This window comes from Corylus avellana, chromosome 9 (genome assembly GCF_965113065.1).
Source record: "Corylus avellana chromosome 9, dhCorAvel1.hap1.2, whole genome shotgun sequence".
Classification (NCBI taxonomy): domain Eukaryota; kingdom Viridiplantae; phylum Streptophyta; class Magnoliopsida; order Fagales; family Betulaceae; genus Corylus; species Corylus avellana.
Window position 1 is genome coordinate 2337978 of NC_142498.1, and position 15142 is coordinate 2353119.

At 34.6% G+C, this 15142-nt stretch overlaps 1 protein-coding gene across 1 annotated transcript; it reads right to left on the reverse strand.

Moving 5' to 3' along the window:
• Nucleotides 1-513: 513 nt before the first annotated feature.
• Nucleotides 514-1965, reverse strand: LOC132190008 (uncharacterized). Its single transcript, XM_059604877.2, has one exon. It carries the CDS (start codon nucleotides 1907-1909, stop codon nucleotides 815-817), a length of 1095 nt encoding a protein of 364 aa, XP_059460860.2. The 5' UTR covers nucleotides 1910-1965; the 3' UTR covers nucleotides 514-814.
• Nucleotides 1966-15142: the final 13177 nt, after the last annotated feature.

Consider the following 15142-nt stretch of genomic DNA (forward strand, 5'->3'; position numbering starts at 1 on the left):
TACATGGATTTGCCCTCTTTTAAACTTACCCTCCAAGGAACCTCTCTATTCATCCAAGAACATTTTAACAAAAAATAAATAAATATATATATAGATATAGATATAGCGGTTGAGATTGGTTGTTACGGTAGGTCTTAAGGTTGTCCATAATCATACATAAAACCAAGAAATATTTATTAAAAACCAAAAGAAATGTTGAAAAAGACCCTCCTCACATGCCTCTTGTCCTATGGTCGGAGACTTTGACAAGTTCGCACCTACTGTTCTTGCCAGATCGAATAACTCAGACCACACCCACAATCCACAAAGATAATCCCCCAAGTAAACCATCAACAAAGCCTTCCTCCTGCCTTCCTCTTTTCTTTTCTTCCCCATTCATTTTTTTTTTTTTAATTCAAAGAATTCGAACAATAAATGTAAAAAAATTAATTGATGCTCGGGCACCTCTCGTTTGCAGCAGTAAATATGCTATAACAATTCAGACAAGAATTATTGGAGTTTGGAACTCAAAAATGACAACCTTAAATGTACCAAATTTATTACAAAAAAACAGAGTACATGTATTTTACAAGTGATTGGTAAGTACAAGAAATCCAACAGGAAAGAGAAAAAAGAATTTGTTTGGAGGGACTAGGGAGAGAGAGGGTGTTAGATTTAGCTATGTATGTATGAATGAAGCTTCATATTGTCTGCTTTGTAAGCTGCTTTATTCGTTTAGGTGTTGAACAACAAATGGGGTTAGTGAGATAGAAAACTAAATCAATTAATGGAGGATTTACCAAATCGGAAAACAACAGAGACCTCTGCAAAAACTTCACCTCTTCCAAGCATAAACCACCAGAGAAAACCCAGATGGGCCCACCAACTCACTCTCCTCCGTGGTGGCCCAGTCCATCACGGAGCTTCCTCCGGAAGACCCCGCCGACGACGACATGGAAACCGACGACGACGACAAGCTCTTCCTCATCTTCCTCCATTCGATCCTGCTCAACCCAGTACTCCAGCTCTGTTGCGCGCACAAAGCCATCCCGTTTTTCTCGCTCAAAGAATCCGCCTCCTTCTCTTTCTCTTTTTCGTCTTCTTCGAACCTGAACATGAAAACGGCGCGCCCGTCGTCGTTGTCTTTCTCGAACAACCAGTTGTAGACGTCCCACGAGATCTGCACGGGAACCCCATCGACTTCGATTTTCTCGTTGCCTCTGAATTTCCACTTTATGCGCTTTATCTGCAGGACCTTTTTGTTGTCGACGAAGAAACAGAGCCTGGTGTCGTCATTGTACCCGCAATCAATCCGTATTTCCCTCGTTTTTCCTCCGATTCTTGCTCTCGTGGTGTAGATTTTGTTGGCGAAGACATGCTCTCTTTTCAGGACGAGAACCTGGGAACTTTTTGGCTTCTGGGCTTTGGTTTTGGCGTAGGCTTCTTTAGTGCAGTCGCCGACGAGAAGCGCGATTTCGCCGTCGACAACTACGGCGATGTAGAAGCCGGAATGGGGCTCAGGCCCGCCGGACCGGAACTTGGCTTTTGTCAGGTCCCAAAAGATTTGGGTGTTGGAGTTGAGCTTTTTGGATCCGTGCTTTTTCCAGAAAATGAAGGGGGCGATGTGGAGCTGGAAAGAATATGGGGAAGAAGAAGAAGAAGAAGAAAAAGAAGAAGAAGAAAGCGGAGGAGGAGATTCAAATGGGTGGTGGTGGTCGTGGAGGAGATTAAGGTTGAGGGAGTGGGTGAGAAGGGAGCGAGACCAGGTGAGGGAAAAGAGGCCGATGTGAGTGTGGTAGAGACAGGTGGTGAGGTTGGCGTTGCCGGAGACGGGCGGCGGCTGCGGCGGAGGAGCGTGGTGGTGGTGATCGTCATTGGTGGTGGGGGATGGGCGGAAGCAGGAGGGGAAGGGGGAGGACTGGGGAGACATTTTGTTGTTTGTGAGGGGTGGGATGAGGAAAGTAGAAGGGTCTCTAGGGTTTTTGTTTTGTTTGAGAAATGTGAAGGATTGGGGTTTTTATACAATGGAAGGAAACGTTGTGAAGGGGTGGGGTGGGGGAGGCAGACTTTCCTGCCTGAAAAATTTAGTCTTGAGCTTCAAGTTGAAAGACTCCGCTCGTTGAACTTCTTTGAAAATACAAATATAATGTTTAAAAATTATTAACAAATAATTCAAATTACATAATATTTTTTAAAAAAAAATACAAAACACTTTTCAAATTTTGAATTAAAAATATATTCTTTAAAATCATTTTACATAATAATCTAATTTTATTCTATCCTCAAATTTTATGATGGGTTTATTATTAGAGAAAGAGACATAATTTTTCTATGAACTTTTGACGATGCGAGAAATACATATTTTTTTAATAATATTAATAAAATTAGGAAAAATTTTATTAAAAAAATATATATTTTTCATATATGCTATTTTTTAAGAAAAAGAAATGTAACAATTTTATAGTTTTGAATAAAAATAAATAAAAAAATTGCCCTTTTCACTTGAGGTGAAACAATAGGAAATAATGTTGAGATAGGTAAGGTAGGGGTACGTGTGAAGTGTGATAGGACTACTTCGTATTTGTAGGGTACGTAGAATTGGTTTCTTTCCGACCGACGTACCCATGTGAAAAAGATTTGTTTTATTATCAATTAAGGATGTCTATTCACAAAAACAAAAACAAAAAAAAAGGGATTTTTTAAATTAAAATAGTGATCTTAGAACAACGACAGGACATTATTCTTTCCAAACACCTAGCCATTTGGTGTATTACATAATGTTTCGTTAAAAATGGAAAACCTTTTGTCTTAACCTAATTAAAATAATTGTTGTTGATGTAATTTTTGGTCTGCATTACTGTTTGTCAGCGATAATTCTTCATGATCGGGCTGTAAGTGAAATTTTTGTACATCTATAGTATTCCTACAAAATAAAAGTACAGTCAAGGGTCTCTAGTAAAATTGGTCTGTGAGATTTGAGGCCAGATAATTCCAAGTACAAATTAATTTACAAAATTTCTCATATATAAATATAAAAAGAGTAGATATAATTGTAATCTATAAACATTGGAAATTAAGGTGAGAAATTTCGTCAAAGAAAAATAGTGGCTTTGAAATTTCCTTATATTTTTCTGGCGATACATTTCGTGCATGTATTCAATGGCAAGTGAAAAAAAAAATTAGGAGTCAAGGGTAAAGCATCGTATGTTTGAATTGTAATCTTCTTCAGCCTCTTTGAAATTTGACTGCGCCAATTACGAAGGAAAACCCAAAGTCTCAAAACGTGTGGATCAGCCAATAGGGACCCTTCCTTTTATTATTCTCAATAATAATAATAATAATAATATACTTTTATGCTCTTTGGACAAACTTGGTTGGATTCGGTTCATACGTAAGAAATAATAAATTTAATCAGAAGATTCAAACCCAAAAATTTGTATTTTGATACCATATTAAATCATTATTTATTGTTAAAGTTTAAGTTGAGCGAAAACGATGAATTTAATCATTTATAAAATTGTAGATTGACTTAGAATTAGACGGTTAGAATTATGACATATGTTTCTTATGCCTTGTTGAAGAACACGTATCCTGATTTTAATAGTCAAATTTCAACTAAAATTAATCCAAGTGAAGTCGGACAACATTTTATAGACAAAGACCGCCTTAATATTTTTTTTATTTTTGAATAAGACCACATTTTTATTTAGTAAATAATTAATATGGCCCTTTTTTATTTTCTAGATTTGGGATCCTCTTTAGGGTTCATATATTTGCTAATTATTGAAACCATATCTTTACTGAGAAGTAAAGGAAGCACTTTCAATTGGTTTCTCACTCTAGGTAGTTTGGTATCTCAAAAACTACCAAATCTTGAAGTAGAGCAACAACTCAATCTAACCTCCAATGATTTCAATTGGTTTCTCACTCTAGCTAGATTAATTTTTAATCTTTCAAGATAATTGACAATTTATGATAATATTATAAGAGAGATCTGAGTTTAAATTCTGTTTCTATAATTCATTTTTCATTTTAATTAAATATTTTATGTATTAAACTTCTTTTTTAGGAGAAATTTGAGTCCACGCGTGATTCGGGTAATTTGACAATCAATTTTTTTTTTTTTTTTTTTTAGCAGCTTTGTTTGATAAGTTAGAAAATGGCCACCTCTGCAAGTTGCAAACTTAATGACTCTAGCTTGACAATTATGACCATTTTTTTTTTTTTACTTTCTGACAATTATGAATTTATGACCAATTGATATGTGGTTTTGTTAACTAATCGTAGTTTTGACCCATTACCATTATGGTGAAAACAACACCAAAACCGTCCGCTCCATTGCAAGTTGTAGCATGTCTTAGAAGCTTTAAGGTTTTGAACATCATGGTTGATAAACAACCACAAGGAGACGAGATCCCGTGGTATTGTATGCACCGTTCATTTTAAACAAACAGTTTAGATGACACTAATAATACAAAGAAAAAAAAAAAATGACTTTCGGTGTTTCTCATAAAGATGATCGATCAACATAATGATTTGGCCATTGCCAAACGGCCGGCCTGAGGTGACCAAATTAACCGTTTAAAAGTTGTTAAGCCGCCCTTATGAGAATGGACCAGAAATCTAAAGGGTGGTTCGTAGGGACGGAGCCAGAAAATTTTATAGAAGGGGGCCAGCCAATTTTTTTTTTTTTTTTTTTTTTTTTTTTTTTTTTTTTCAGTTCTTTAGAATTTTTTTTATTAAAAAAAATTATTTTGGTTGTTTTTTATGAACTAAAGACTACTGTAAGGCCAAAAAAAGTGGACATTTGAAAGTAAGGGCCAAAAATAAAAAAAAACTTAGTGGGTATGAGCCAACAAAATTAAAAATAGGGCCAAAAATTTTTATTGGATATGGCCAAAAAATTTAAAAGTAGGGCCAATTTTATATTTTTTTTGGAAGGGGCCAAATGACTAAAATTAAAATTAAAATTTTACTTTTTTTTATTATTTTTTTAACTTATAATTTTTTTTTCCTTATTTTGGGGGGGGACCATGGCCCACCCCGGTCCCCCCCTCCCTCCGTCTCTGGTGGTTCGGCAACCCCTACGAGAAACTCTCAAAGTCAATTGTTTTTTTCTTTTTGCATTTCGGCGGTTCATTTAATTAAATAAATGGCTCCGAACAAAAGTATTGCACCAATGCAATCCTATGAGCATTGCATGGGATGAGGATCACAAAGAGACAGCCATGCCCCATTTCCTTCTTTTGTCATCGGTATCCGTTGAATTGTCCAGCTGGCCCAGACAAGCTTTTTTCTTAGCACTATCAAACACTTTATTTGGTGGCTCCTCCTCCGCTCCCTGTGAGAGTGATTGGTTTCCAGCTTGTACCTGCAAGTAAGGGCAAATTACGTACAAATTCAGACTGCATATTAAATGTCCTTCCTATCATATTGGACTGCTTCCCCACCCCCCCCCCCCCCCCCCCCCCCCCCATTTCCTCCCATCTTAGACCAAAATCTGATTGGATGAGTATCATGATCTGTGAAATTTCCTGGAAGCCAAACAGAAATTTCCAGAAAAATTGAAGCTGCTTGCTTTCATTGTTTGAGGCCTATAACGTTGTGTTGAGCTGTGTGGGATAATAAATCCAGAACCCATCATTCTTTCTTGGTGGATTGGGTGTAATAATTGTGCAACAATATCAAATTTGGAGTTGATTTTCGAACCAATGATGGCCTGCCAGCAATAAGTCCATTTTTCAAGGCTTCAGGACATAGGGAATTGTCCACTGAAAATTATTTTGAATGGTCCCTTTAAACCTCCTACCTGTTAAATGAAAGTTTTGCCATCCTCCGTTAATAAATTTCAATAGGGTATACTGCATTATTGTAAATTTGTCTTATTAAATGAATACTTTTCATTTCATTTAAAATCGAGACGGTCCGTTTCTTTGTATTATAGGCATAATTTTGTAAATATTGTGTAAATGAAATGAAATTTGACATACAAGTGCTTTCGTTTAATAGTAATAATTACGGTTATCAATCATATTATCGCATCAAATATTAATAAACGTGTTATTTATTATGTCAGTCATGTAACACTTCAACAAATTCATAACCTAAATATTAAGTTAATTAATGACTGACGTAATAAACGTCATGTTATGTAATTATAACAGTTATATTGGGTAGAAGACTATTTCACAGAAATCTAGAATTTGACCCTCTCTCTCTCTCTCTCTCTCTCCACCCTTTTAGGTCAAACTCATTTATTAAGTTCAACATCTACTGCATCTACTTTGGTACTAGAAGCATTATACTAAGTCATATTTCACATATTTTTTGCTGGTAAATTTCTCAAACATGTGGTGACATGGGGGCGTAGAAATTAAAGAAAATAAACTGCATATATATATATATATATATATATTATCCAACTAGAGAGAAGCATCAGGTGGGTCTCCCTATCTCCAAACACCACCTTGCTATGCAGTTTTAGGGTACGGCCACCCACTATCTCCAAACACCTTCTTGCTATGCAGTTTTAGGGTACGGCCTTGACCTGCCACAACTGTTAGGGTAATTCAACACTCCCAATTTACCAAAAGAAAAGAAAGTCACTAATTCTAATTATATTTTGTTTTTATTTTTCAATCTCAAAATTTTGAAAATAATGTGAGAATTAAACATCCAATGACCCCCAAATAACATATAGAGGAGGATGAATAGGTGTTTTCCCAACAATTACAACCAATTCAAAAATATTGCAACTACATAGACAATCACTAAAATTAAGTAAAGCAGAATAAAATACAATAATTTTGGTGATGAAGCGGAAACTTTTTGAAGAACTCCTCAAAAGTAAAATTATTTTGAGGGCAACCAACTCCAAAAAAGTTATCTACTTATAAAGAAATCAATTTACAATCTTTTTTATTACAAAAGGTTTTATAAATATAAACCGATAGTAATTTGATTTTTCTGTAAGTAGATAATTTTTTTGGAGTTAATTGACCCCAAATAATTATTGAGTCACACAAGCATTTAGGCTTAATTGTTGAGCCGATGCAAGCCCAAATTTGGAAGCTTGAGTTACTTTTAAATGAACCGAGCTCAAACAATCAATACTTAACTGGCTCAACTCATTTACAATCCTAATATGGAGGTGTGAGTCTATATATAATATTGTGAGCTTCGAAGTTGAGGGAAAATTTTAATCTCCATTGATTACGTTGATCATAAAAAAAATGTACGGGGAAGATAAAGCGTTTGAAGTCTTTGTAGTCAAAGTAAATGGCAATCGACAAAAAAGAATTAAAAAAAAAGAAAAGAAATCAACTTGTGTATGACTTGAAGACTCGGACTTGGTCCCTGAGTCCAATCATGTGCCCTTTTATCACAAAGGAGATACTAATTTCTTAGGGTTGAATAGTGCAACAAGTTTTACTTACCAATACAACATTCTAACAAGTCTAGGCCTACATTTTTCGCATGTGGGGTTGGTGCCTCGGACCATGATTTGTTTGGCAAAATTTTTTAGACCCTGCATTTGTTTTTATTTTTTAATTATGATGTGACATAAAAATTTAAGTTATTTATGATTAATGTTTTTGTTTTTTTTTTTTTTGTTAAAAAGCCGTAAAAAGCGTTGCCAAATAAGCCCGTCTACGACAAGGACTTGGTCACCACCATTTATATCAAAATGTTGATTGTATAATTGTTGACTGTGATTCAATATTTGGTTTAGGATTCTCAATAATCTTGAAAGATAGGCTATAAATCAAATGCCACGGCAAAATGATATTCATTGTTTCACAAAAAAGGATGGAGAATTATGACCATTGATTTCTGAAGCACTATCCACCTATGAGCTATGCAAATCCATAGTTATTATCAAGAAATTTAGAGATTTTAATATTAAAATAAATAAATAAAATTGTCAGCGTTCATATTTGCAAAACATAAGAAAAGTTTGTTTTTCAGCCCCCCCAAAAAAAAGAAAAAAGAAAAATAAAGTTTTATTTTAGTAAAATGATAATAATATCCTTATATGAAATCTTAATGTAATAATACTGATAGCATAACCCCGAGAGGTTGGCTCAAGTGGTAAGTCACTTGGCCTTGGTGCCTCTTAGGCCTATGGTTTGAGTCATTTGGTGAGTCACATTGCATGGTGTTCCTGACATCTAGTTGGGGCGAAGTACTCCGGCTTTTACTATAAAAGCCTGTTATCCACTAAACAAATAAATTTATAAAAAAAAAAAAAAAATTATAGTATTTCAAATATTTGTCCTTTTAGATTCCCTGATTCATTATGCCCCAAATAATTTTATTTGCCTAATGATGCCCAATACCCTTGAAAGCACCTATGCATATATCTAGTTGATCTTTTCTTAGGGTAGAGATGTCATTAACTTAATTTCAAAGCTCAGAAAAAAAAAAAAAAAATTAAAAATTTCAAAGCTCAGAACTTTCCTAAATAAAAATTAAGAAAAAAATAGGAAAGCGTGATTGACCCAACGGTTGTACATGTGTCGGTTTCCTTTGGAGTTTTCTAATGCTTTAAGGCTACAAGCAATAATGGAATCTTCTTTTACCTTGTCAAATACTTATAAAGTTGCACAACCAATTTTTATTCAATTTTTAATTTATTTTGAAATTAAGTTAAATATACCCTTAACATGAGTTATAAATAAACATTTTTAAACAATTAGTGACTTTTCCAAAGGAATCTGCCAAAAAAAATTCTCATTCTTTTCATATTACTAACCAAACGAAAATCATTGTTGACTTGCCTAGAGAATTCAACTATATGAGATTCTTGTAATATTAATTAATTATTAAATTTATCATTTTCTATCAATCACCTTAAATTTTTGGGATTACTAATAATTCAACATTGTCTCTATAATTTACTTCTCAGTTTAGTTGAATATTTTGGAAAAAGGTATTTTGGAAAGAAATATAACTCCTTCCCGACTCTTGGAAATAAGTGGAACTCAAAAATCTCATATTCGAAAATTGATAATCAGATTCAGAGACCTACTACATGTACATCTACAGTCCAGCCATTTCTTTTACAAATCCAATGGTTGATTTGCATAAAAACTATACCGGGATGGTCAACAAATGTACAAAAGATGTAAAAAATACATATGTATTTCTCTCAAATCAAATATACTAAAATATATTGGATTGTTCACACCAAACACAATATGGAATAGTTATCAAGAGTTAACCATTTTTGACTCAAAAGAAAAAACTAAACAAAACAAAGCAAAGCAAAGGAACCCCACCATGTGTAAATATCCCACAAGTTTAGGCATACTTAAGCCAACCACACAACCAACCATGCGCATCTTGCAAACAAAGCATACTTAATTTTAGTGTTCTCTTTATCTTGGTATGTCCTTACACTTTCTTGCCAACCACACTACCCAACAAAACCCTAATTAAGAAAACCCAATAAATCATATGGTCCACTGTCTACCATTTTAGTTCTACACTAAAAATATTGTTTTAATTAGCAGGTATTCAAACTCGTGCTGAGAAATAGGTGGTCTGATTGTGAGGTTTTGTTAATGATGTTTTTATTTGTATTTAATTGTTTGTTTGGTGTTGTAGGGATCGATATATCCAGTACTTTGGGGACAAAGTTTTTCTCTAAATCGAGTTTGAGAAATTTTTTTTCCACCTCAGTCTATTAAACTGATATCTGTTTAAAATGAATGTAATTCTCAAATGTAGTTTAAAAACGCACATACATTTTGAATATATCAATTAATAAACTGGGTTGAATCTCTAAGTGGGGGTAGTCTATTGTTTTATGATTCTACTATATTCTTTCATATTCATTAAAAAAAATTGTCAAAAGTTCCAAACAATAATTTAAAATAAGAGGGGTTATAGATAATGGTTGAGTTATACCTACTAACTTAAGCATCAAGGGGAGAAAAACCCTAGCAGAGAGCGCCGCACAGCTGGGGGGTTGTTCTCCCCCTCCCCCTCTCCCCCTTTTTCTTTTTGCTTAATTTTCTTTTGTTATAGGCTCAAACACCACCGCGCCGGGTGTGCCGTTCACAATTTCTGCCGTATCTTTTTTCGGGGTTGATGGGGGCTCTTGGATTGGACTGTTCTAAGTTCGATCTACGTCCATCTGTTAGACCTACCTCAACATGTGCCCCTCCATCGCACGCACCGGCCCTACTCGCTTCAAACGGCACCTGCCGCTTCTGATTCCGACAACCCTGCGACGGATCGTAACTCGCATGCACTTGTGTGTGGTTTTTTCATGCTCTGGCTAGAATCATCCGGCAGCCTTCCTTCAGTGGTGTTTTGTGGGCTTTTGTACCTTCTCTTTATTTTTTCCTGTATTTTCTATTTTCCCTATATTTTGTGGTCCTGACCTGTTGAGTTGAGGATGTGAATAATTTCCTGGCTTGCAAGCCGATGATGATGAGTTTCGACAAGAGGATGTTGCTACCTATGTATCGGATTGAGTTTGTCTAGAGCAGACCTGGTTGTTACAACTGAAGATTAGTCATGGGTTAGCGGATTTTGATGTCATAAATAGGTCTTAAATGTCAAATTGCTATGTATATATCTATGACTTGTAACCTTGTAGCTTCGGCTATGATTTTCTTAGAGCTTTTGCTCTGTGATGTAAGAGCTGTATGCTTGTGATCCTTCATCAATTAATGAGACTGGAATGATTTTCCCTTTTAAAAAAAAAATTAAAAATTGATTCCATATACCTACTCTAATGTATATATAGGATCATTTTGTAATTTTTTTTTAAAATATTTTTTATAATCAATGTCCTGAATATTCAAGATCAATTTGTTATATTCACTTTATCGTCGAAATTGTTCAATTAAATTGACGTTTATCCTAATATTTAGGAGATATTTTTCCCATTTTTTGTTTTTCCTACCCACCTCGGATTGACTAAAATATCCCTTACAAAACAATAATGTTGAATTCTAAACGAGTTAATGAAAACAACGAGCATCCAAGCGTACAGAGGAAAAGCCCAAAACCCCTTGAGCCTGAGTAAAATAAACAAGATATTAAGGAAAGCCCAGCCCAATTACAGAGTGTGGACCGGGTTGGATCCTCAAATATGGTCACTTGCCCGCTAGAGGATGGGGATTTCCTTCTTTTTGGGCTAATAAATTAACGAACTTCAGAGTAGATTGGACCAAGTGCTAGGCCTTTAAGGTTGTCCTGTTTAATTCTAGGTCCAAAAAAACATATTCACTACAAATCTGTCATAGCCTTATCTCAATCCCACTAAGGATCCTTTTGAGTTTGTAATTTTAAAAAGTGAAATTTGAAAATTAGCGATTCAAAAACGTAATATTCAAAAACGCAGTTAAGCGTTAGGATTTGGCCTTTAAAATTACAATTAAGCCTTTAAAATTGTGCCTTTTTTAAAAAAATATCCTTACCTTCGATTTGAAAACACAAATTTTTATATTTTCAAACTGCAATTTTTTAAAAACGCAATCCCAAACAATTAATTTTCTATAATTTGATTTAAAATCGCATTTTTTTGTCTACGCAATTCCAAACGCATCTTAAGAATATCGGTAATTCAAAGTACTTAACTTTCATCGCATTGGGCTGATGTGACAATGTCCATCAGTTTAGTAAAATGAAAGTTGAGTATTGACATATTGTAATAATTTTTTATTGAAATCAAGGCACATGAAAATTTTAGATATGCATGAATTTATTCTTTCAATTTACTCTTTCCAAATTTTTATATTTGAATTATTCTTTTAAGTTAATGTGTTGATGAATATATAGACATTTCAAAATATGAAAAATTGCTTCAAATAACAAACTACAAGTTACATCTATATGTTTTAAGTGAAAATTAAATAATATTTAATTGTTCATTTATTTTTGTTACTTATATTAATTAATATTTTTTACAATAAATTTTGTTTTAGTTAATCTTGGTGTACTCAAGAATAAACTCCTTGGCCCATTTGGTTAGTCCAAGCAAGCCCATTTCCAAGAAGCCATATGGACCAACTTAACCCAACCAAGCCTAGACGGACGAACGCACAAGCAATAGAGAGATGTTGGGTCCACAATATGTAGACCACTTCTACTTAAACTCCTAGCGCCCCTTTATTCTCGTCCCTAAGGGACACTTGCATAAAGGAGTGGATGCCACATAATCAAATCAGTTATCCCATGGACCCTTCCATTATCAATCAAACACTGAAAAACGCTCATAAAATATAGTAGAAGGGACTCATGAGTGAGGTACCCACCATTGTGGTCTAACACTTTCTTATACAATTTTTATTAGCTTGCTCCCTTTTCCAATCATACTAACTTAAGCATCGAAGCATCAAAATAACTATCATCAGATTCCAGCAAAACTATTAGGGCCGTTCTCTCGATTTAGAATTTGATGTGTGATCAATTGCTTCTCCATCTATAAAATTGTACCTTAATTTTTTTTTAAATTTTTTATTTTATGGGACTGGTACCACATCTTGTTATCTAATTTGTGTGTGATGCTTTAACTTTGGTGCATGTATCAAAACACCTGCATCTGCATGACAAGGAGCACACAGTCCCCACATTCTGACTGTATTGGTATGTGTTGCTGCTGTCTCCAACATTGACAAATTAACATGCCAGATATCTTAAGACTACATGTGCAACATGGCTGTGATTAAGTGACTCCTCAAAAACCAAAAATGCAGAACAAAAAGCACCAAAGCAAAGGCTGAGCTGATGTGACAGAATTCAATGAACACTGAGATAATATCAAGACATTCTTTGTCTTTTTCTTAGTGTCATTGTGCATGTTGATTGATGGCTTGGGAATGAGGATCCCCTGCCCCAATTTTTATAGCCCTTAAGTTACTGCTTCTACTGTTACAACTCTTTGCTTAAAAGGCATGAGATCGAAGTTGCTGCATAAATTGAAACTAAGGAGATTATTGGGCTTTAATTGGTATGGTATGGGGCTGATATGGGTCCCATCCCTTGTTTGTCTCCTTGGCTTTGTTAAAAATGAAGGGGGGTGGTTAGGGTCATGTGGATGGCTGGATGCTAGCAAGTGCATGTTCATCCATGTGAAGGAATGGGAAAGGAAAAGGAAAGAAAGCAGAGACACACAACTATTAGAAAAGACCCACAATTTTCTCCATGATTTTTTGAATAAGTTGACTTGCAGCAGCAATATCCTCTTTGATTGTATAAATATTGCACATAAGGATGTCTATCCCTTTATGAGAGCTTTGTATGGTATCTGTAGAAAACACATCCCCTGAATGAAGGGATCCAGTTGTACGGTAGAATGGTGAGAGTAAATGCTACTTTTAACGCCTATTTTATGCTGTCTGGTGTGACTTGTTTTAAGTGTTTTTCTTTTTTTTTTTAATGCTACTTTAACCCTTCAAAATGAGAAATCTGGATACCGTTTACGAAAGAAAGGGAAGAGACATAACATGTGCCCTAAACCTAATGAAATAGAAATAATCAGGTTGGGGTCTTGTCTGTATTTTCCAATCCCAAAAATATCACACATATTTAAAAAAGACATTTGTGCTTCAAATCAAGTTGAAAGTATTTTGGCTTTTAAGGGAGTAGGCCACCAACATTATCTTTCACTCCCAAACAAAGTTGTATGCCTTTTGGATCTTTGCATGACTCACTTGATCCAAGGCATCTAAAAGAAATGATAAATTAAGCCCCACTAAGTAGAATATTGCAACATTTATAATTAATAGTTCATGAAAAGGTAGAGACCATATGATTCTTTCTTTCACAACATTTCCTCATGAGATTCCATACACCATGATTGGATACACAATGATTGGTTTTGACTGCTTTTTTTCTTAGGAAGATCTCTCCTTTGACTCCCAGTTTTCTCTCTTTTTTCCCTCTGGAGAGTGCAAATCAAGGCTGTCCTTTTACTATGTAATTCTGTACAAAACCGTTTGTAAAAAAAAAGTTTGCATTCTAGGTTTTTCACTATTGCTTCACCACCTAGAGTAGAGTGGCAATTTCTGTTCTGCATTTTTTTTTTTTTATACAAATTTTACATTTACAAAAACCCCTGCAGGATAAAAGCTTGTACCAAAGAGATTCTGCAGACTGCATAGTTTTACTCCCACTAAAACAGAGGAAATTATTCCTTTTCTATTAGATTTCCAGGTCTCCATCACAGAGGAAAAGAGAAATTGCTAGTTCTGTGAATACTTTTACCATTGGCTATAATTGTTGCTGACTTTGATGCTTCTAATTCCTAGATTATAATCCTGAATTTAAATAGCAGAATAAGATGTTATATGTACAATGATTTATCATTTTTAGGTTCCGTTTGTTCCGACGTAAAATGTTTTACGGTTTTCAAACTTGAAAAATAGTATACAGTTTTCAAAAATGGAAACCATTTTTTTGGTCAAACCGAAAATATTTTTCGTCGCACTATACACTGAAAATATTTTTTAAATATCATTTTAAGCCGAAACAAATGAAGCCTTATAAGAATTATGATAATTGAGGCTACACTTGAGCATTCCCCTCCCCTGAGCGTCCCTGAAACAAAAGTTAGTCCATGGATCATGCCAAATTATCATTTCTTCCATGAATATGACTACCATGTAGTGGGGACACCAGATTTTTGCTACAAAAATAAGGATTACTTAGGGGTAGAGCATAATCTAGATAATGCCATCATAAGAAAAAACCAATAGGAAAAAAAAAAGAAAGAGAAAAAATCTTGGAAAAATGATTGGGAAATAAAGTGTAGCAATTAAGGCATAGTCATGAAGTTCTTGAAACTCTTGTTAATATGGGGTTCCCCACTCCATCTCCACATAAATGCTTTTTAATATTCAAAAGCAAAGATAAGAAACATAACAATCATGGCAAGTCAAGAGCCAATTTGTGTCACATTCATTATCTTATCAAGTTATCAGTTCATTCACTAGTAGCTAACACCTGGCAATGGGCTGCGCTGGTTTCGAGAATGTTATTAGGAGTACTACAACTTTTACTACAAGTCCTTTGTAAATTGACGTGTTAGTTCACGCGACACTTGCTGTGTTAACCACTAAACAGTTAAAGTTACTTGTCAAATGTTATTGCTTAATTTCTTCACTATTAAGATACTGTCGTGCAAGTTTGTAAGGTTCGAAGTAAA